A 22,258-nucleotide genomic window follows, 5' to 3' on the forward strand; every position below is an offset into this window, starting at 1 on the left:
CCAGACTAATTAAAGAAAAGTGCAGAAAATTTCTTTTAAATAATTTTTTCTATTTTCAATTGGCCTTTTTCTTTTCTCTCTTCTGTTTCTTTTCTCTCTCTGCCAGAGATTCTATCATCCTCTTCCTCTCAATTAAATTTCAATTTTTTTTAAAAAAAAACCCTCAAATGCACAAACTTCCTCAACGTCAAACAATTGCTATATCTCTATCACGCCTCCACAATCCCTTATTCTTGTAACCAAACGGCCCCACTTCTTTTCCCCCATCTGTTTCCTTTCTCTGTCTTTCACCACCAGAAACCTAAATAAGCATTCTTTTGATCCTCTTCAACCCTTCCTGTTTTCACCATATTTAAATTTCTCCCCAATCTTTCTCTTTGCATTTTGCTATTTGGTCCTTCTTGGCCTTCCTTTTTTGATTCGCCGACACTTCCCAATTTCCAGGATTGGTGCAGTTTCTGTTTAGGGTTTTTGATAATCTCACCGCCCATTGTTTCCCATTTTGCTGACCCCCTAGGGTTTCCTTATTTCTTTTTCCTTTTTCCAGTTTCATATTTTTTATTTCTAGGGCATTTTATATTGAAGTTTTGTAGATTTTCTTGATCGAATAGAAAAGAAAAGAAAAAACTTACATCCTTTTATCATTTTACCTTGGAAGTTTATTGGCATATCCCCTTCGTTTTGGCAGTATTTACTATTCTTACCATTTTATTACTTCTAAAACGTTAACATAATCTAGGGTTGTTACTTGATTAAATGAAAAAAAAATACTAAAATTAATATCAAAGTTTCTTCCTTTTTTTTTCCCCTTACCGTGGATTTACTAGGAAAACCGTACATATTGAAAAACAATCCATCTTTTTTCTTGGATTAGTTTTTTTTTTTAATTTTTGAAATTTATTTTCTTTGTTTTTGGTTGCCTTGTGGCGGTTGGGAGAGTTGAGAAAGTTGTTAGGGGGGAAAAGTGGTTTAGGATTGTATGGAAGAGCATGAAGGGTGGGCGGCGCAGCAGCCACCGAGCGGGCTATTGCCGAACGGTTTGTTACCGAACGAAACTGCCTCGGTGATTCAGATACTTGATTCGGAGCGATGGATGAAGGCTGAGGAAAGAACCGCTGAGCTGATTGCTCGCATTCAGCCCAATGCACCCTCGGAAGGTCGCCGTAATGCCGTAGCTGATTATGTCCAGCGCCTCATCTCTAAATGCTTCCCTTGTCAGGTCCAATTGAGTGCCCTTTGGTTATAATTTCTTTCTAAATGGGTACCATTGTATGAAATGGAAATGATTGAATAGATGTGTTTGATTAAATATGTTAAGGATGGAGAAGTGGCACTCATAGAAAGGATTAAAAAGTTCGAATCTTTACATTTCATGTTCAGGTCATACAGTGGAGGGATGAATGCTACTTATATCAAGTTTTTACCTCTTTTTGTATTGAGTTCATTAATCAATTTTAATATCAGTTGCTTGCTTGTGATAATTTTTGTTGGACAGGTGTTTACTTTCGGGTCTGTGCCCCTCAAGACATATTTGCCTGATGGGGATATTGACTTAACGGCCTTCAGTAAGAATCAAAATTTGAAGGATACATGGGCTCATCAGGTTCGCGATATGCTGGAAAATGAAGAGAAAAATGAGAATGCTGAATTCCGAGTAAAAGAAGTTCAGTACATTCAGGCTGAGGTAAAGTCATAATGAGACGCCCATTTCTTTACTATTCTTAGGCACCTGGCATTATGTCTTTTCTTCTTAGGATCTCTTATTTACCATTCTATCAATGTTTCAGTATCTTTTCCCGCTCCAGATTTCTTTGATTAAAGTTTGCACATTTGTGACACTTGGTAATATGCTGATTCATTTGTTTGTGGGGACTCCTTATGTTCAGTGTTATTCTTCCTACTTAATGTCTCTGAACTGTCTTGCGTAAAATTAGTTGTAGAATTCTTCCACACATTTGCTCAATGTTGTAATCTTAATACATGAATTCATTTTGATATATTTTTTTCCCTCATATGTTTTCAGGTTAAGATAATAAAGTGTCTTGTAGAAAATATTGTGGTAGACATTTCATTTAATCAGCTTGGTGGATTATGTACTCTTTGTTTCCTTGAAGAGGTTAGTGCTGCAAAACCTGCCACTGCATGTCTGCTTTTGTTTTTGTAGCGGTAGATCTTTTTGGAATTTGTGTAAGTTTAAACCTAACTTAATGTCCATGTGTGTAGGTTGATCTTTTGATAAACCAGAATCATTTGTTCAAACGTAGCATCATATTGATAAAGGCATGGTGTTATTATGAGAGCCGTATATTGGGTGCTCATCATGGACTTATCTCAACTTACGCCCTGGAAACCTTGGTTCTTTACATATTCCATGTTTTCAATAAGTCCTTTTCTGGACCACTTGAGGTGGTTATGTTTACCTTTCTATTTTTTATGCTTTTTGCATTTGAATCTGTTCATCTGTCTGATTTTTTTTTTCCTTTTTATGTGTAGGTCCTGTATTATTTTCTTGAATTTTTTAGCAAGTTTGATTGGGAAAATTTTTGTGTTAGCCTCTGGGGTCCTGTTCCAATTAGTTCGCTGCCAGACATAACAGGTACCACAATTTCTGGAATAGCTACTGCTAAGCTTTGAACAAGAAGCTTCAACTTACAGAATGTATGCCAGTTTTCTAGTCATAATGACATTGTTTAAAATACATTTTTGCAGCGGAACCTCCTCGAAAAGATGGTGGAGAGTTGTTACTTGGAAAATATTTTCTTGATACTTGTAGTTCAAGATATGCTGTTTGCCAAGAAAATCAGGGCCAACCCTTTGTTTCTAAACATTTCAATGTGATCGATCCTTTGCGTATAAATAACAACCTTGGACGTAGTGTTAGTAAAGGTAGTTACATTTATAACTTTTTAGTGGTGAAGTTTCTCTCCATTTTTTGTGAGCTTTTTTAAATTGTTTGGCAATTCCTTGTTCTTGCATCCAGTACTATGGCCACATGCTGTTGTTGTTTATAAGTCTCTATCCTTGACATAACTATTTGATATATTAAATTGTCCTTTTGAAGAGATATGCTGCAATGAACTTTGAAGAGAGTCGCATGATTAAGAAATTTTGAAAATATTGAACTTTAATTGGTAGAAGCAAGATGAAGAGACTGTTAAATGGAGGGTAGAAAGGTGATAGCGAACAATCGGAGTTGTAGATTTGTTTACTTCTGCACAATTTTGGCACTTATTGGAAACTTATATGACTAAGCATGTCGGAATCAGATTTGGATACTATTTTAATTTCTACTTGTACAACTATGTAACCTTTGTGTTTCACAGTTTTACTGCTTTTGGAACAATCGAGTGTCAATTTTTTGGTTGGCTGTATATACTGCTAATAATAGGTTTTCTTGGCTGTATGCACTTATAAATTTCTACATGTACAACTATGTAAATCTTTTCAAAAGTTTTACTGCATTTGGAGTAGTTGAGTTCTCAATTTTCTGGTTGGCTCTATGCGTTGTTAATAATAGGTTTTCTTGTGCATAAATAATATACTTTTCTCCAGGTAATTTCTTTAGGATTCGCAGTGCATTTGCATTTGGGGCTAAAAAGTTGGCAAGACTACTTGATCCCAAAGAGGACCTATATGAAGAAGTAAATCAATTCTTTATGAATACATGGGAAAGGCATGGTAGTGGTGAACGCCCTGATGCGCCAAGGAATGATCTGTGGCGCTTGAGATTGTCAAATTCCGACCACACTCATGGATCTAAGAATGTCAGGAACAATTCAAGCAGCAAAGGAAATGATATGTCCTCAGGGCATGAAACTCAAGCTGAAGGAGCACAAGGATTGTGTGGTGTTTCCTCACAGCATGTTAATTATCCATCAGAAAGCACAAGCAAGATGAGTGATGTATCAACTGCTTCTCGTGCTCAAAGCCAAAAGAGTTATGGTAGCATGACCAACTCAAATACATCTGATCAGGTTAGACGGGATTCTAATTCCAATCAGAATGTGCATAATGATACAGGGCAGAGAAATTCTAAAGCAGAGAATTTTGTAACTGATGTTCAAGGAAGATGTCTTTTTGCAAGGACACGTTCTAGTCCTGAGCTTACTGAAACATATGGGGAAGTTACATCTCGAGGAAGGCGGAACAGAGTGCCAGAGAGTAGGAAAACCCACATTGCTTCTATGAGGTCAGAAAATAACGGGAGGAAAAATATGGAATCTGATATGACAGAAAGCAATAACATTAAGTCTTCATGTGATGATCCTTCATCTATTAGGCACACTTCAACCCATCAAAGCATTGATGCTACTGCTGATCCAAATAGTCTATTAAATAGTTACCAAGATGATTTAGGCTTGGGAGCTATGGGTCAGGACTTTTCCTCGATTCCAGGTGCACAAGGAATGCATCAAGAAGAGCAAGATCTAGTGAACATGATGGCATCTTCTACAGCTCATGGCTTTAACGGTCAGGTTCCTATTCCTCTAAATTTAGCTGCAGGTCCCTTACCTTTTCCTATCCAGTCCTCTGGTCTTGCTGCAATGGGTAACAATCAGAGAAATTTGGGTGGAATTGTTCCTACAAATATACAAATGTTTCCCCAAGGCTTGGTCTCTTCTCCTTTGGCCCATTATTTTTCTGGCATTGGATTAGCCTCAAATCCTGAGGATTCAATTGAGCCTGGCACTGAAAATTTTGGTTCTTCAGAAATTAATCCAGGGGAAACAGAACACGAGTTATGGCACGAACAAGACAGGGGCTCTAGTGGTGGTTTTGATCTTGATAATGGAAATTTTGAAGTGCTTCAGTCAGATGATAAGCAACTGTCAACTTCAGGTGGCTATAATTTTGTTCCTTCATCTAGGGTAGGCAGCTCTGGTAGTTCTACTAAAGTCCAACAGAAGTTTACTAAAGAAACTCGAGGGTTAAATAGGGAAGATCATGTTGATGTTTGCCAATATCAAGATAACAGAGGTAATGATGTTTACTTTGATGAAAGAAACGGAAGTTCTAGATCCATGCCTGCTTCACATACTAGTTCACTCAGAAGTAAAACGTCATCAGAAAATTCTTGGGAAGGGTCATCAGCAAAGGTCTCTAAGCCAGCTAGGGAGAAACGGGGTAGGAAAACTGCTGCTTCTGCGCTTCCCTCTGCTGCATGTGGGAAAGGTAAGAGTGTATCTGAGCATTCCTCTCAGGCAGGCGATGATGGCAGAGACTGGAATCTACCATCAACGGTGGGCACTGAAATGGCAGAAAGAACTACTGGACCTCAACCAGTTAGTTCTTTGCCTGTTCCGAGGCATCAAATGCCTGGATTTGAGGCAGCTCAGACTAGTGGCTCAGATTCACTGATACCCATGGCTCCAATCCTTTTAGGTCCAGGTTCAGGGCAAAGAGCTATGGATAATTCTGGAGTTCCTCCCTTGGCCTTTACAATAACAGGTCCACCAATTCCATTTTTCTTGTGTCCTGTGTACAACATTCCAGCAGAAACAGGAACTCCAGATGCATCAACAAGCCATTTTAGTTGGGATGAAGGTTTGGATAACAATGATTCTGGTCAAAATTTTGATTCATCTGAGGGACTTGATCAGTCTGACATGTTAAGTACTGCTAGTTCTCCAAGAAAGGCTGCATCTCTTAAGCCATCTGAGCACAAAGCTGACATTCTTAATGGTGACATTGCTAGCCATTGGAAAAACTTGCAGTATGGACGGATTTGCCAAAATTCACGATATCCTTCACCTCTGATTTGTCCTTCACCTGTTATGGTGCCACCTGTCTATTTACAAGGTCATTTCCCATGGGATGGTCCTGGGAGACCTCTCTCAACCAATGTGAATCTCTTTTCTCAACTTATGAATTATGGGCCCCGTGTTGTTCCTGTTACTCCACTCCAATCTGTTTCAAATAGGCCTGCCAGTGTATACCAACGGTATGCTGATGAAATGCCAAGATATCGTGGTGGTACTGGGACATACCTGCCAAACCCTGTAAGTCACATTGGCAATCTGTAATGAGCCTGTATTACTCTGCCTTTGAACTTTGCGTGCTTTGGGGAGTAATACGGTTAGATGGTTTTGTTTTCCATTCTCCATTAATTGGTTATGCACTGTTATAGTGGACAATCATTTGAAATGCAGTGTTATATTGATCATAAGATTATACGATACTGTGTTAGTCTGTTGCATCAGTTTTTGACAGCGATCTTAATGTTGTTTAGCTCTTCTTTGACATTTAACGTTGAGCACTAAAGCCTTCAATAACTTTTATATATGATTTTTCAACTTCAGAAAGTTCCAATGAGAGAACGCCATTCCACAAATACAAGGAGGGGAAAATATAATTACGATAGAAATGACCATCATGGTGATAGAGAAGGAAACTGGACTGCTAATTCAAAGTCACGAGCTGCTGGGCGCAGCCATAGTCGCAATCAAAATGAAAAATCAAGGTTCACGTTTGATCACTTGGCAGCTGTTGCTGGTGAGAGCAGAGCTGAGAGGCCTTGGAGCTCACATAGACATGATTCATTTACTTCATACCAGTCTCACAATGGACCAGTCCGCTCTAACTCTTCTCAAAGTAGTTCTGCCAGCATGCCATACGGCATGTATCCACTGCCAGCCATGAACGCCAGTGGGGTATCATCTAATGGACCGACCATTCCTTCTGTGGTCATGTTGTATCCTTATGATCATAATTCTGGTTATAGTTCCCCTGCTGAACAGCTCGAGTTTGGCTCTCTTGGACCACTGGGTTTTCCAGGCATGAATGAAGTATCACAGCTAAGTGATGGAAGCAGCTCAGGTGGGGTATTTGACGAGCAAAGGTTTCATGGTTCCTCTGCTCAACGGTCCTCACCAGACCAGCCTTCTTCACCCCACCTTCAAAGGTAATGTCTTCTTGTTCTTCTGAGGTAGTTTCTTTACAAGACTTACTGAAAACAGTCAGCCTGAAAAAGTACCCTGCATCCATACTATTGTCCAACTGCCATTGCTGGTCTAGCAATACTGTTGATGGTGTAGTAATTTCTATGGCCCAACTTGAATGAGCTGTGTGGAAATTGCTGCCTGCTCCCCCACCTTCTCCTACCCTGACATAATCTTCTGCTGCGACCCTCTTCCTGGCTGGTGCTCTCCTCATAATTCTGGTGGGTTGTCTGTCAGTCATAAACCATGACTAGTGGTTACATCATATATGGCAACTAAATTGAATTTAAAATTGGATCATAACCCTCACTTTTTAAATTTATTGCTTTAATATTTCGATTTTATTCCTTCATTTGTTTCAATCGGATTGTTTTATGATGCTCTCATTTCTTTCTCTTAACAGGGGACTTTGATTTTATTGCCAGATCAGTGGCCCATGAGAATTATCAATTGAAAGATGAGGATTTCCCACATCTTGCTTTTCCATTTGAGGGAAGAATTGATGGTGGGAGAACCTATAATGAGAAAACCTCCCATTAACCAGGCTTTTTGTTCTCAACTCACTAATGAAAGGAAGAATTGAATTTTCTGATTTAGTGATTCTTAATGGTTTTCTCAGGAGATGGTCAGAGTGCTTCTTGGCTTGTGCTTGTATGTACACTATGAATGATGAAAATCATTTTCGAAATTGCTCTGTTTTCAAAGATATAACAGAGTAATGGTGAAAGGAATGCAGGACTCGGAGGCAAGAGAATTTAAAGTTAGGGTTCTACACATTGTAACTGAAATAGGAACTCCTTAGGATTAGAACTGAGTTCTATCATTTTATAAATTGCAATGATCAGGATTTCTTTCCCACAATGTAATAGGGCTTTTCATTTTTGATTTATAATTTCAGTGTATTAGGTTGCTTTTGTTAACTTTCTTTGTGAAAGTTACAGTGTATCAATAACGTTGCCATGGTGAAAAATGAGTTGATTAGAATTACCATTTTTCTGAAGAAAGAAACCATATGTCAGATGCATGCATGACATGTTAGTATTGATGTGTTCTTGCCCTAGATGAATCTTGTTGGCCGATGAGCAGGTTCTGGAGTGCTTCAGTTGATCAAGCTTCCATCATAACATGATTTCTTTTGGAAGACCACACGGTGTAAAATGATCGATTAGTGAAATGTGATGCTAGAATTTTCTTTCTTTTTCTTCTTTTAATTTAAATATTTGCTTGTTAAGATATGTTTCTTATCCAGAATGAATGATGCGTGGTAGGTACCTAAAGGCTAAAGGTTTTGTTTGCTCTAACAAACCTGAAGGCCTAAACGCCACGGGAAACCAGAATTCTGTACAATTTACCTTACAATGCCATATAGAGACCAAGTATCTTTGGGATTATCATATTATATGATACCCTTTAAACTGGGTTCTTTTTTTTCCTTTTTTTGGGTAGAAGGTTAATACAGTGTCGACTCTCAAACATTGCCCATTTTTGTTGCCTTTTCTTAATGGAGATCACTGGGTAGCTTGTGCTCCATCGCATTGCTATGAATTCAGCTGTCGTCAGTGGTGCAATGACAGCAGTAATGTTGATTGATCCAGAAAGGAGATTAAAAACAAGGGACTATGTCTTCCTTACCCTTCCCGGGGCCTTTGCCTTCTCACAGTGACCTGGGAGCAAGCTGAAACTTGGTAGAAGTGGGGTAGAACACATTTCTGTCGACTCACAGAAGCAAACTAATGAGACACATTAATCTGAATATATCACTAAGAAAATTTTGAAGACAATGTTATTAATTTTGTATATCTGGTGATCTGCAAAAGGAATTTCCTACAATCATCTTCTATAGGAATATTCAAGGGTGATGTGAACTGACAATTGATGCAAATGAATCACTGGTTAAGCTCCAGATCTATTTGGAACGCAAACCAGGGACATTCCTTAGGCCCATCTTGCTAATGACGAGCTTGGGAATTGCAGGAGGCTTATCGAGACCCATGCTTCTACTGAACTCGTTTGCAAGCTCCACAAGTCTATACTTATCCCTGCCTACGTTCTTAGTGGAATTGTAATAACCAAGCCATGCCTGATATGCAGCTTCCTTGTTTTTCATCTCAACATTGGAAAGTGCCCGTTCCACCTGTTCAATCATATTTTAGCACCATTAAACATTTTCCCGGATGTTCACTTGCCAATGTTTATAAACTTTTCATAGAAAATCATGCAATCTTCATTTTAGTTAATATGCTTCAAGGAAATTGAGGATGGGAATATAAAGCCTTAGGAGAATACAACACGGACCAAAAACGAAGGAAAATTCTACTTAAAGCTTACCTTTTTCTTTGTGTCTGGATCCACCAAAGGCAAAGGAGCCTTTGTTATTGGCAAATCCTTGATGCTAGATACAAAGTATTCCTCCCATGGTGCTAGCAAGAGTATACCTTGCCCTTCTTTACCCTTACGCCCGGTTCTACCTAGCCGATGTATATACTGTTGTCTATCGGCTGGCAAGCCCACCTGTGATGGTAAAAACGACATTGTAAAATAAAACAGCCAATGGCGAAGACAACTATTGTACTCTAGAAGGAATATACATAGAAGAAAGTACAGGAAAAGCTCTAGTTGAAGAATTTGTCTCCTCCTAAAATTGAACAGGACATAGCACATATGAATGGTTTGAAAGGGATTCTTAAAGAAACAATGCACTTGGATACTTGCTGGGATTTCTGACATGGCAAGCAAAATACCTCATTTCACCACAGATTTTGAAACATATCACAAAATTTTCCCACTAAACCACTTACATCACCACAGAAAAATGACACCTTGTTACCTGTATAACAAGTGTAACATCAGGATAATCAACCCCACGAGCAGATACATCAGATGTCACAAGAATAAGACCTTTTGACTTGCGGAATTCATCAGATACCCTGGTTCTATAACTCTGAGGTTTTCTTGAATGTATCTCTCTAACATTCAGGTTCAGCTCACCAAGAAGGTCAGCTACCAGTCTCGTTACCATAGCAGTAGTGCAGAATACAAGAACCTGCAAAAATAGGTCGCTATATTACAAATTTTGTCCAAGGATCAACATAATGATGAGCAAAAGATAAGGTGCATGATAGCATTATGCGACATTTGGAAAAAAACACATTTGATATTAATCTCTGAGATTAGACAATTAAAAAATGAGGCCAACCCTATCTTTATTTTACTGGAGGCTTTGGAGACACCAAAAATAAAATTTCTTTATGCGGAACTTTCTAACTAATAATCTGAAGCAAAGGCCTGTAAAGTAAAATTGCACCTTGTAGTCAACATCATCTGCAATATGTTCTTTAAGAAGAACATACAGCAGGGAAAAATGCTTGTCTAGTGGAGCAACCATGTGCATTTGTCTGACCTGAAAAATCCAAAATTTAAGCAATTGAGACACCAAGAATATTCCATGTTACCCAACAAATAGCAGGGTGCAAAATCTACCTGTGAATGAGTCTCCTCACTGCCTTCTTGAACGGTATTGATGAATTCATGATCTCTTCTCAATGCAATGTGGCAGATTTGACGGACCTTCGCACCAATTAGTAACTTCAGAATATTCTTCAAATTTGTAAAACACCAATAGCCAATACACACATAGGATAAAGAAAGAAACCTCTTCAGGAACTGTAGCAGAAAATAATAGTGTTTGCCGTTGCTTTGGAACAGCAGCAATTATCCTTTCGATGTCTTTACGAAAACCCATGTCTAATAAATGATCTGCTTCATCAAGTACAAGGACCTTCACACCCATCAGCTTTGTTGCAAATCCTGCAGTATTCTCAATATGATCTCTGAGCCTTCCAGGTGTAGCGACAAGAATCTGAGAGTTAAATGGGAGTAATGTGTAACAACATCCTACTACAACATGACATTTATATTAAATGCAGTATTAACTCACAGTGAAGACCGAGAATTTGATTGAGAAGGACCTGATGGTCCCCTAATTAGATAGGTTAAGAAAAATTCTAAACTTTGATCCTTTGATCCAATGTTCCAATTCAGTTCTCTCAATTTCATTCCAATCGAATGATGCTCCAACAGTTTATAATGTAAATAAGGATCAACATTTTTGTCCAAGAGTTGGCCTAGTGAATTAGAAAGCAAGTAGTAATTACAACAAACTCACCTGGCAAGGGTTTGCTTGCATGCGTTTTTGCTCTAAAGCAAGTCTTGTACCTCCAATGACAACTTGAACACCAATAGAAGAATGATACTTCAACAAGGTGTTAGCTTCTGCAGCAGCTTGACTTGCAAGTTCTCGAGTTGGGCATATTACAAGTACATGAATTGGTGGCCGCTTTACATCGCGATCAATAGGAGGCAACTTTGAAACAACTTCAATCGATGGAAGCTGAAAAGAAGGAACATTGCATCAAGCAAAGTGAACAACTCCAACGTATCTACTAATATGGACTATTTGGAGTAAGTTTCAGTAGGTCAGGAATTCCAGCCCCCAATGGATACAAAGATGACTTCAAGTTAAATTAATTATGATGCCCAGAATTGCATTGCTAAAATGGATAGCAAAGTTAAAAACAGGCCATAACAAAAACATAGAATACAACAATTTTGTTTCCTTGTTTTCATACTTCTTTGAAAAAGCAAACAATAATTTAGATCTTACACAAAAAAAAAGGAAAAGAAAAGATAAAAACTTTGATAATTTTGATAATACGAAGGCATGCGGAGGTCAGTAGAAAATAATGGGTCATGCAGCATATAATAATACCTTAGTAAACAGACAAAACGCATGTGAACATACAAAAGTAGCATCTTACCAAAAATGCTACTGTCTTTCCCGTGCCCGTTTTGGCCTTGGCCAGTACATCCTTGCCTAAATTAAGAAAAAAAAAATGTGATAATGAATAAAATCAGAAGAAACCAAAAAGTACACACATACAATGTACAAAATCAGAGGCAATATCATTTCAGAATTTCATGACATCAACTGATTAGCAACCTAAGGGTACAGCTTAAAACAACATTGTAGTCAGGCAAACTACAGAATAAAAAGCTGAAAAGATGTAATCCACACATTAATTTTTGAGGCTACCAGTTAACCATCCAAAGCTAATTGTCTAGAAACTATTTGAACATGGGAATCCTAAAAATGCCCGCACATTTTGCAGCTCCCTCTTGCAGCACATTTAGCTACCCTCATCATTAACAATGACAGTGTTCGAGAGTAACAAACGAGACAGTAAATTCTAAAAGGATCCCATTGTTGAAATTTGGGTTATATATAATGCCCTAAAGGAAATACACCTTTGAGTATAACTGGAAGAGTAGCCTCCTGTACCACGGTCATCTTCTCATAGCCAGCATCCTTAATTCCCTTTAGTGACAAGGAAGATAGTGAAAATTGATCAAATCTGCAAGCATAACAAAAAATCAGACATTTACAAAAAGCCAACGAAATCAAAATCATTTCTCATAATCGTTTATAATACATACCTTGATTCACTCAAATAAGAATCAGATTTCCCTGGTGAACTTCTCGGACTCCCTGTTTGCCTAACATCCTTATCCAATCCAAGTGCGGAACTCGCAGTCTTCCGAAAAACTACATCATCATCATCATCTTCATCATCATTAATATCACTATCTTCCTCGCTAAGAAAATTTGCAGTAGCTCTTATTACCCTCCCTCTTTCTTCTTCAAAGTCATTAGCATCATCATCTTTATCTTTCCGAAAGTTTGATTTTGTTCCCAAATTTCTTCTTCCGTTCCCCATATTTCTTGAATTCAAACCCCTCTCGTTCCCCCTTCCTTTCCATGAATCCACATTTTTATTCTCTCTTTTTGCCCCCCGAGTTTTTCTCCTCGAGTAAGATTCCTCCTCCTCCTCATCGTCATCATTGTCTTCGTCTTCTAATTCACTATCAAACCGTTTACTGAACCGAGAATTCCTCGAAAAAGAATCGCCCGGGTTGCACCGAGTTCCCCTCCTGTTCGACTCACGAAAATTGTCGAACTCACTCTCTCTTCTCCTCTTCACGGAGCCCCTATTTCTCTCTCTATCTCTACTCCTAACTCTATTACGTGCTCTATCCGCATCTAACTCCTCGTCTTCACTAGTGAGTCGACCACGGAACGAGTCGGTTCTCAACTCGCCGACCCAGTCACTGAGTTCTGCCTCGTCCTCGATCAGACTCTTCGAGGTAAGGACATCTCCCCTGTCTTTACGAGTGAACTCGGAGCTTGACCCGGGCTTAGGTCGACACGACCTGGTGGAGAGGCTCCGCACACCGAGATGTCCGTTAAAGCCAGGTGATAAGCCAATGAATTTGAGTTTAAAAGGGAATACCCTATTTAAAACGCGCATGGACCCGTTAGAGCCAATGGAGGCTCCAGGTCTCATAGAGGGGAAACGGGTGACCGGTAGAGACAGGCTGAGAAGACGAACCTGTGGCAGAAACTTGATAGGCATTTGTTTACCCAGAGCTTCCGACAGCCGGTTTGCAGTGCTAGCTTTTCCAAAATGACGGGAAATGGCGAGTTAGGATTTTCAAGGGTTTAACGTCTTGAATAAAACGGCGATAGGGTTTTGGGTTTCTGTCATTCGCTCATTTGAAAACGAAGAAAGGAGGGCATCTAAACGACGCCGTTTAGCAGGAAAAGATCAAAAACATTTCTGTGTGAACCTGGCCCATTGGCCCAAAGTCTGATTTACGTGGGCCGAAGGAAAGAGTTGAACCATAAAGTTTTGAGATAGGTTAAAATGAAAATGGGTTGGGCGGCCCACTATATAACCCACCCATTTGTAATTTTATTTGTGAATATAGTGCAAACCATACCTAATAATCTATGGAAGAAATAATAAAAAGAAAATCAAACATTGAATTGAATCGAAATTTTCCCTTTTTCCAAGCCTTGGGCTACCAAAAGGGAGCAAACAACAGGACAAAATGATAGTCACATCGTTGATCAGAATATTAACTTGGATAAAGCTTTCACCTGTTCACGCTCGAAGCATTATGCTTCGAGTTTGAGCGCTGTGACGCTGCAGACGCTGAAGGCTTTTTTGTCTAATTCAATTCATTCCTTTGAGAGCCACGGTGCTGAAACATTCTGTTTCAGCCTTTTTTTTTCAAGGCCACGACACTTAATTTTTAGAGCCGTGGCGCTTACCCTTTTTTTTTGAATTTTTTAAAACCAATTACCTATAAAAGGAAATATAAAAAAAAATTAAATTAAAAAAAATAAATAAAAAGCATTAAATAAAATAAAGATGAAAATAAGTAAGGTTGAGGAGCTTAGGTTGCCTCCCCATAAGCGCTCGTTTATAGTCATCAATTTAAATAAAACACCCCTTTTTATAGTTTTTCATTTTTAAAATATGATTTAAAGCTCAGCCCATTAACCATGAATGTGCTTGTATCCTCATTATCAATCTCAATTGTTCCACAAAGATAAGTTTTTACTACTTTAAAAAGACCCTACCATATTTCTTTGCGTTTTCATTGAAAAAGCTTGAAGTATGATCGAGAAAGCATTATTACTTGTTGTCGAATCTTGAAAGGACAATTAAATGGTAGTGGAGGATGCTCCTTGGTGACTGTTGGGGTTTCACGGGCGGAGGTGGTGGCTTAAAATCAAAGATTAATGCTTGCTCACTTGTAGGTGGAGAAATAGGTTTACCTTAATCTTCATCAATTAACTCCACTCTATAGCAACAATTTGTAGAGCTAGGATGTTTATTTGTATTGAAAATATTAAACTCAACTACATCTTCTTCAACTTTAAAAGTTATCTTGTCTTCCCTCACATCAATGATTGTGTTTGCAATAGCCAAGAATGGTCGTCCCAAAATTAAAAGAATTTTCAGATCCCCTTCCATTTCAAGCACAATGAAGTCCACCGGAATGTAGAGATACTCAACTTTAATCAATACATCATAAATAATCCCAACAAGGTACCTAATTGTTCTATCTGTAATTGTAAAGAAACTATGGTAAGTTATATCTCGTTAAGTTCAAGTTTTTCAACAATTGGCGAAGGCATGATTGAAACTCCTGCACCCAAATCACATAAAGCTTTAATAAATTTAAATCGACCAATAGTATAAGGAATAGAAAAAGTCCTTGGATCCTTAAGTTTTGGTGAAAGCTTGTTTTGAATTATTACGTTACACTCCTCAATAAGTGCCATTGCTTCAAAATCTTCCAACTACGATTATAATTATTGAAATTTGGGTTATTCTACTGTTTATTAAGTTCTCCATAAATTGGACTGATTCAGAATTGTATGAACATTGATCATTTGAATGGCCATCTCCACACATCTCACAAACTACAAATAAATTTTGAACTACATGAATTCCCAATGTGTCAAACTTCTTGGACAATGTAGCCACTTGCTTAGCTACTTAAGCAGTGAAGGTGCCAAGTGCATCAATTTCATAAACTCCAACAGCTTTTCTGGACCAAACCTTTCTGAAGGCTACTGATAATTATTTGAGGCCATCTCTTTCAAAAAATTATAACCATTTACAACATTCTTACTCATTAATGCCCCACTAGCAGCAATATCAATTGTGATTTTTATTGACCCAACCAGGCCATTGTAGAAAGTCTGAACTTGCAACCAATCAAGAATCCCATGATGTGGATATCTTCTCAGTAGTTTTTTAAGTTTTTCCAAGCTTCATATAAGGACTCACCATCAAATTGTGTGAATGAGGTGATATCGTTCTTCATTTTTGCAATATTGGCAGGTGAAAAAAATTTTACTAGAAACTTTTATGCAAAGTCTTCCCATGTAGTGATAGACCCATTGGGTAGTGAATTAAGCTAGCTCTTTTATTTTTCCTTTAGAGAAAAGGGAACAATCTCAATTTAATACCATCATCAGTTACTCCGTTGTATTTAAAGGTATAGCAAATCTCCAAAAAATTTACCAAATGAAAATTTACTAAACTAGACTGAAGACTAACTCATTTAAATGTAAGTTGATTTAATTTCAAAATTGTTTGCATTGATGGAAGGTCTCCTAATGTTTTGATGTAAGCCTTGCAAAAGAGGAATGGCATAATCCTGCAATGCTCTATTTGCTTCGAGAACCAAATTAATGGCATCATTGCTATTGTTTTTGTTATCCTCAGCCATTGTTTGATTTAAAGCTGTAACTTGCAAATTCTCCCTTCGATCTCTTCTGAAAGTTCTTTCTATCTCAGGATAAAAAAGAACAAGATTCAAGTTATTTTTTCTTTACATACAATGACCAAATATATCTATAAGCAAACAAAATCTAATATTAAAACAAGAAAAGTAAATTTTGAAGTAAGACTAAATTACTTGATATTAGTATTAGTATAAGTATAAATTCTAGAAACAATTCATCAGCAACGATGCTAAAAAGTTGTTAGTTAAATTTTTATTACGTAAGTATACGTATCGAATAGATAGTATATAAGTAAGCAAAGTATCGATCCTATAGAGAATTGATCTAAAATTTTATTAAGTTCTAAAATTATAACAATTTAATCTTATCTAAATAATCAAATTCAAATAACTAAACTAATTAACTAATACTAATTAACAAAAATTTAAACTAAAAAGAAAAATCGAAGTAATAATAACTTGGATAATATCAAATCAAACAAGTCTAGGATTTTAATATCCCTCACACTTCATCTAAATCTTACTTCTCTTCTTTAACTTATTTCAATAGGTTGAATTGTTAACCTAGAGTCCTAAATTTTTATAAAAGTCTCCCGACTTATTTTTATAAAAATATCTATTTTAACCAAAACATTATATCCCTATTTGAATTAAAATTAAAACAAATGCTCTAATCTGGCTGCATATGACCTATAAATATATCCCTATCTTATACGCAAATCAATAATATGATTATATGTTATCTCAATTTTAGTCTACACTAAACTCCTTTTTCGAAGTTTGTTTAGGTTCCTAAATTAATTTAATTGATGGTCAAGCAATTAAAAGCATTAAGAACAAATTAAAATAAATAATTCAAATCCCATTGAAGATAAATAAGAAAGAAATTAAAAATTTAGATTACATGTGAGTTTAATTACAATCTTAGAAAAAGAGAATTAGCTACTCATGATTGTGAAGATAAATAATATTAAAATAATTTTAGCCATTGAGAGTAACAAGAAAAATAAAAGCCAAGGAAGAAAACAAAACAAATATTTGCCACCTTGCTCTCAAAGTTTCAACCTCAACTTCTAGCTCTTTGAATCTCCAAAGTTATCTACCATAATATTCTTAAAAATATCCTATTTATACTAATAAACTTAACCTATAGTTCACTAAGTTAACCTATGATTTAATATGGGTTAAAAGTGTAATGAGAGGCTCAAAAAATCAATTGTTAGTCTTTAAAAATTTTCATTCCCAATATTATACATCTAGCCATTTTTCAATGTGATTTTCTCTATCTTCAAAGTAGAACTGGATAAAATAATTCATGAAAGTTGTAGCTTTGTCTCTTATCTTTCCAATAGTCCAAGAATATCATCATTTGGAGTTCTGTAGCATGAGTTATGGACGAAACATTGAAGTATATGCAAACAAACTTTTAAGTCTTTTAACATCTTAGTTTTCAAAATTAAGCCAAATTTCTTTAACTCATACAAAAAATATAAAAATGATTAAATAACAATTAAATTAAAAAATAACATAAAAATACTTATAAAAATAACTAAAATAAATAAATTATAATTAAAAATTAAAAACTTAACTAATATTTAATAATAAAATTAAACTAAAATAATTTTATAAAATAGATTTATTATAAAGCTACATGAGAGGGGGCAGGCAAGGCTTATATGCTTGCAGGGTTTCTGTCCCTTGTTTGGACACACAAGAATTTTTAGTGGCTCAAACTTGTGGTTTGTCCTCTTTCAGCGAGGACAAATGCATGAAGAACAAAGAGTTAGGTGTGAAAGCTTATGTGGTCCTTCTCCCAGTAATTTCCATAATGAGTTTAACCAATGTCTTGGCCCCTCTCATGTATGTTTGCTCATTCTTTCATTGCTTATGTTGTATGCCAAGGAAGTACATATGCAAAAACCCACTTCCTTTTGTTTTGCCTTCGTAATCTTTTCAAATAATTCGTTGGTGTATACCACTCTATATAGAATTCGAATCCTTTTCTTTAAATTAAAAAAAAAAGAACCATTTTTGTTTTTTCTTCTTATATTCGCATCTTATTTGATGTGATAATACTGCAATCAGGATTGCATGAGCAAAGACTAACAAGGCAACATTAATTCTTCTTTAATCATTGAGCAGCTTTTTGAGCTTTTCAATTGCTTTTTCATGCAGCTCTATGGGCGCATGCCAAGACATAGTGGCATGGCATGCGTAACAATCAAGTGGGGCACAGGAGATGTTTGTGGTTTTGTGAAATGAAAGCCACGGTCGTCGGTCGATATTTTTTTCTTCAACTTTTGTGTTGTTTGACACAACAAAAACAGTTGCCGTGGAAAAGGCCTTCGGCTTTGGAGTGCCTGAAGGAGTTTGGACACCACACGATCCAAAGATGGTTCATTTGTAAGACGGTTCTTGACGTTTGCCTCTTTTCGTGGACTCTATTTAATTTCCCCATGGAAATAGAGACAAATTATACTGCTTGCTACATTACTAATTAAGCCCCCTATAAATGGAGGAAAAGAAAATAAGAAAAAAAAGGTCCAGTTTTTTTTTTTTTGTCTCTCACTTTTTGCTTTTTTGGATTTTAATAAAAATCACCAAATTAAGTTTTTAAAGAAGGATTTATTCGTATCAAATCTATTTGTTGAATATCCTGCAAACCCCATGTCACACGGCACAACCAGACAATTAAAAAAAAATTGGAAAAGGAAACATGGACAATAATTGAAAAGGAATTTTGTGATTAGAGTGTGAGATTCATTATTGTGGCCTAAACTTGTTGGGTAAATGTTGGAGTGATTAGTTGGTTTGGAAATGACAGTAGAGCCCTGGAGGGCCTTGGCTTTTTTCCAACACTACGCTTGGGCTAGCTCATAATTATCGGCTACCATCATCGTCACTTAAAGTACGGTAGTCGTCATCATCATCACATTGATTTCTAGATGTTCATATTCGTCAGAATTTAATCGAGCTTGTTGAGCTGGGAAAAAGCCAAAATACTAGTCCTATATGTTCCTCGCAGAATAGTCTTGCGGTTTAACGCGAAGCCGTGTTTCAAGTGACCAACAACACAATCACGAAACAACTTCAATCATCAGGACATTAAATTGATTTTGACTGGTTTTCATGCTGGAAATTTCGCAGCCGTGACGGAGAGCCCAGGGGGGAAAATCCAGAAGATACAGTTCAATTTTCAAAGATAACGTGTCCCTAGTTGTTTTTCCCATCAGCGTAACTTCGTGAATATCTTTCGGCAGTGGTAAGGGCATGTTGTGTCGAACACAAACAGAAACCAACGGACGACAAATTCCCAAAGCATAAGCGGAGTTGTGTGAAAATTAATGTTTCCTGAACAAGATGATTCCCTTTGGCATTGGTAGACAGGAAATGATGTACGTTCGGAACTGTGGGCGGACCTGAAAGATATGCATGGGAAGGGAGCATGTCAAGGTGACTGGATTTCCATATGGGACCAACATCACTTGAAAGGGGAACTTATTTTTAGTCAAGACGATGGCGCCAAATGTCAAGACATCAACCTTAGCGGGAATTTTGAATGTCGTTCCTCTTCCAATTCTCTCCCCTCCCTTGAAAACGACCCCACAAATCCAATGCAATAAACGGCCACACTCTCGCCACGCTCCGCCGCTAACTTTATGCCACGTGTAATTCAGTTGAGCGAAGCTGACTGGTCACTCCTCTGACAATTTTGTCAGGGGTCAGGATATGTGCCACGCGCTCTTATTGGTTGGCGTGGATAAGGAGACAAAGCTGTCACATGTGTCTTTTTTTTATTGGTCTCTTTCTCTTCAACGTCATTAATACTCCAAATTTCCTAATACTAATGACTATAAAATGTTAACTTTTCTTAATAAAAATAATGATACGTGCCTAACCACCTTTTCTCTTTAATTTATGTCACGTGTAGAGCACGATTGGCTCGTGATGGCTCACGAGCCAGCTTCCAAGTACCATATTAAAGAAAAATCTTCTACTATACTATTTTTATTTATTTTTATATATAAAAATAAAAAGAACAAAAAGGTTTTTTTCTTTTTTAATGCTGTTTCATCATTCATGAAAGGTTTGTCCCATAGCGAGTGACTTGCCTCCCTGACTTAACTTCAATAATAGGGATAAGATGAATTTTGAATACAGATTTTAGATTGATGTTCTTATGTTATTTCATGAATTAACGATTCAAATAGTTTACAAACAAAAGCCATAACTAAGATTTGGTCTTTCAACAACAAGCACATTAATTAATTCAAATCTGTTAGGCAGTTCATTTAATTTGATATTGAAGAAACGTGTGAATCATTTTTATTGCAATAAAAGAATCGTGTATAGTTTATTGTGCATACCTCATTAAATTTCCAACAACATAGCACAATGTATAAAAAAAATGTTAATTCGATATATAAAAAAAAAGAGTAAAATAAATAAAATTGAAGTGGTGGGGTGAAATAGAATAGAAAAGAATGGTTCGAGTTTGTTTTAAACTAGAAACCAATTAATTAAAGATTGGAAAACGAACTGTCCAAATTGGATCGCAACCATATGATTGCTGGGGTGTGGTCCTAGGGTAGCGTCCTATGCTCCTAGCAATTTCAACAGGCAATATCTGATTCATAATCGAGGATCGGCGTGATGGGCTATGAAGATTTCCAAAGGCAGGGACCACATTGGTTGTGGGGCCCCCAAAACATGTTAAAAGGAAAATAAAAAGGGATTATGATAACCACGGCGGGCGGCACGCTGTGTAGGACAGGAATACCAGTAAAACAACAACCAACAACTTGAATTGCATTTAACAGCACTCCTTGTCACTTTCTTAGGTCCCTTCATTAACGAGGCCGCACCCACACCACCTCGCATTTTCCATTTTTTTTTTACTTTTTCAAATTCTTATTACCCTCCATTAAATACAACAAATAGAATTAATTTTTAGGAGAAAAAATAAAAATTCATTATTATTTTTTTCTAGGGAGAGATCATGTATTAATAATAAACTAAATGTTCAGATATATATTTTAATTTTGATTTATTATTTTATTTCAAATGTAACACAAGATATTTAAATTACTACATGTCATAATTATGAAAATGAGATTAAATAATAGCTCGTTCAAGAGTTTAGGCTTTCGAGTAAATGATTTAATAGTTAGATTATTTAATAAAAATATTTTAAAATGTCATAATAAAATAAAAAAAATTAAATATTTTAAGTGATTATATAAATAATATATTATGATAGTATAAAAATTAAAAATATTCATTATCATTGAAAAAAATTAAGTTCGTAGTTATTGTTTTTGCATTTAGTCTTCTATAACGTACTTTACTATTTTTTTTATTTTTAAAATTAATTTGTAGTAAAAATAACAATATAATAATAATTAACATGCAAAAGTGAATTTAGATAATAATTTTACAATTACTTTAAAAAATCATATTTAATATAATCTGGATCATATTTAGCAACTTGAGTTTAAGCTTTTGAGGATCACGTGGTTTAGGTACAAAAACCTGTTAGACTAGTGGTTGGACTTGAGTCGTTACAAATAATAGTTTTAGAGTCAGGTTCAGTCCGATGTGAACTTTCACATTGCTCTGGTGAGATATTGGTCATATGGATGTGATAAGTCTGATGTGAGTTTTTACATTGCTCTGTGGATGTGATGTCAAGGATTTAAATAGATGGGATTGTGATACCCAACATCCCACATCTGATATGAATGTGATTATTAAGACCTATATAACAATCTAAGTTTACTACTAGTAGTAACTTAAGCTTAATTTTTTGAGGGTCACGTGGCTTGGGTCCAAAAAGCTGTCGGGCTAATGGTTGAATTTGAATTGTTACACTATAAATAAAAGTTGAAGGACTTATTTTGCTGCTGGGCTAGTGGTTGGACTTGAGTCGTTACACTATAAATAAAAGTTTAAGGACTTATTTGGCTCAAAATAAAACTCTAAGAGCTTAATTGAATATAATAAAACTATGACAAATGACACTTTAACTAGGTTAATTATTAGTTATAAGAGTTTATTTGATTCAAAATAAAAATATAAAAAATGTATTTGGCTCAAAATAAAAATATAAAAACTTAATTTAAAGCAATAAAAGTGTAAAGACTTATTTAATTTTTTTA

General features: G+C 36.3%; 2 protein-coding genes and 1 non-coding gene across 4 annotated transcripts; 2 read left to right on the top strand and 1 right to left on the bottom strand.

The window, feature by feature from the left end:
* The first annotated feature begins 63 nt into the window (after window positions 1-63).
* On the top strand, window positions 64-8,149 carry LOC110414270 (nucleotidyltransferase). 2 transcript variants are annotated; one of them, XM_089783014.1, is made up of 9 exons: window positions 64-1,219; window positions 1,496-1,684; window positions 2,024-2,116; window positions 2,224-2,406; window positions 2,494-2,596; window positions 2,710-2,886; window positions 3,553-5,999; window positions 6,300-6,901; window positions 7,558-8,149. In XM_089783014.1, exons 1-9 carry the CDS (start codon window positions 980-982, stop codon window positions 7,655-7,657), a joined length of 4,134 nt encoding a protein of 1,377 aa, XP_089639140.1. In that variant the 5' UTR covers window positions 64-979; the 3' UTR covers window positions 7,658-8,149. The 2 variants fall into 2 exon arrangements, with proteins under 2 accessions (XP_089639140.1, XP_021281040.1); XM_021425365.2 differs by having other exon boundaries at window positions 65-1,219; window positions 7,342-8,149.
* A 523-nt stretch (window positions 8,150-8,672) lies between these two features.
* Window positions 8,673-13,521, bottom strand: LOC110414271 (DEAD-box ATP-dependent RNA helicase 31-like). The gene is made up of 10 exons (XM_021425366.1): window positions 12,432-13,521; window positions 12,243-12,349; window positions 11,756-11,811; window positions 11,104-11,328; window positions 10,591-10,797; window positions 10,419-10,505; window positions 10,243-10,338; window positions 9,766-9,981; window positions 9,267-9,449; window positions 8,673-9,072 (listed from the first exon to the last, which is right to left on the bottom strand). Exons 1-10 carry the CDS (start codon window positions 13,406-13,408, stop codon window positions 8,845-8,847), a joined length of 2,382 nt encoding a protein of 793 aa, XP_021281041.1. The 5' UTR covers window positions 13,409-13,521; the 3' UTR covers window positions 8,673-8,844.
* Window positions 13,522-15,574: 2,053 nt separating this feature from the next.
* On the top strand, window positions 15,575-15,680 carry LOC149527364 (small nucleolar RNA R71). Its single transcript, XR_016351096.1, has one exon. It is a non-coding gene; the product is annotated as a small nucleolar RNA R71 (small nucleolar RNA).
* Window positions 15,681-22,258: the final 6,578 nt, after the last annotated feature.

This window comes from Theobroma umbraticum, unplaced genomic scaffold (genome assembly GCF_002168275.2).
Source record: "Theobroma umbraticum cultivar Fairchild unplaced genomic scaffold, ASM216827v3 scaffold_4.1, whole genome shotgun sequence".
NCBI lineage: Eukaryota > Viridiplantae > Streptophyta > Magnoliopsida > Malvales > Malvaceae > Theobroma > Theobroma umbraticum.

Coding starts and splice junctions, on each gene's coding strand:
- LOC110414271 (XM_021425366.1), bottom strand. CDS start 13,408: ATGCCTATCAAGTTTCTGCCACAGGTTCGTCTTCTCAGCCTGTCTCTA. Junction 10,798..11,103: donor TGCAAGCAAACCCTTGCCAG/GTGAGTTTGTTG, acceptor TTTAACTCTCAG/ATTCTTGTCGCTACACCTGG. Junction 9,450..9,765: donor ATGTTACACTTGTTATACAG/GTAACAAGGTGT, acceptor TTACCATCACAG/GTGGGCTTGCCAGCCGATAG.
- LOC110414270 (XM_089783014.1), top strand. CDS start 980: ATGGAAGAGCATGAAGGGTGGGCGGCGCAGCAGCCACCGAGCGGGCTA. Junction 1,220..1,495: donor CTAAATGCTTCCCTTGTCAG/GTCCAATTGAGT, acceptor TTTGTTGGACAG/GTGTTTACTTTCGGGTCTGT. Junction 1,685..2,023: donor TTCAGTACATTCAGGCTGAG/GTAAAGTCATAA, acceptor ATATGTTTTCAG/GTTAAGATAATAAAGTGTCT.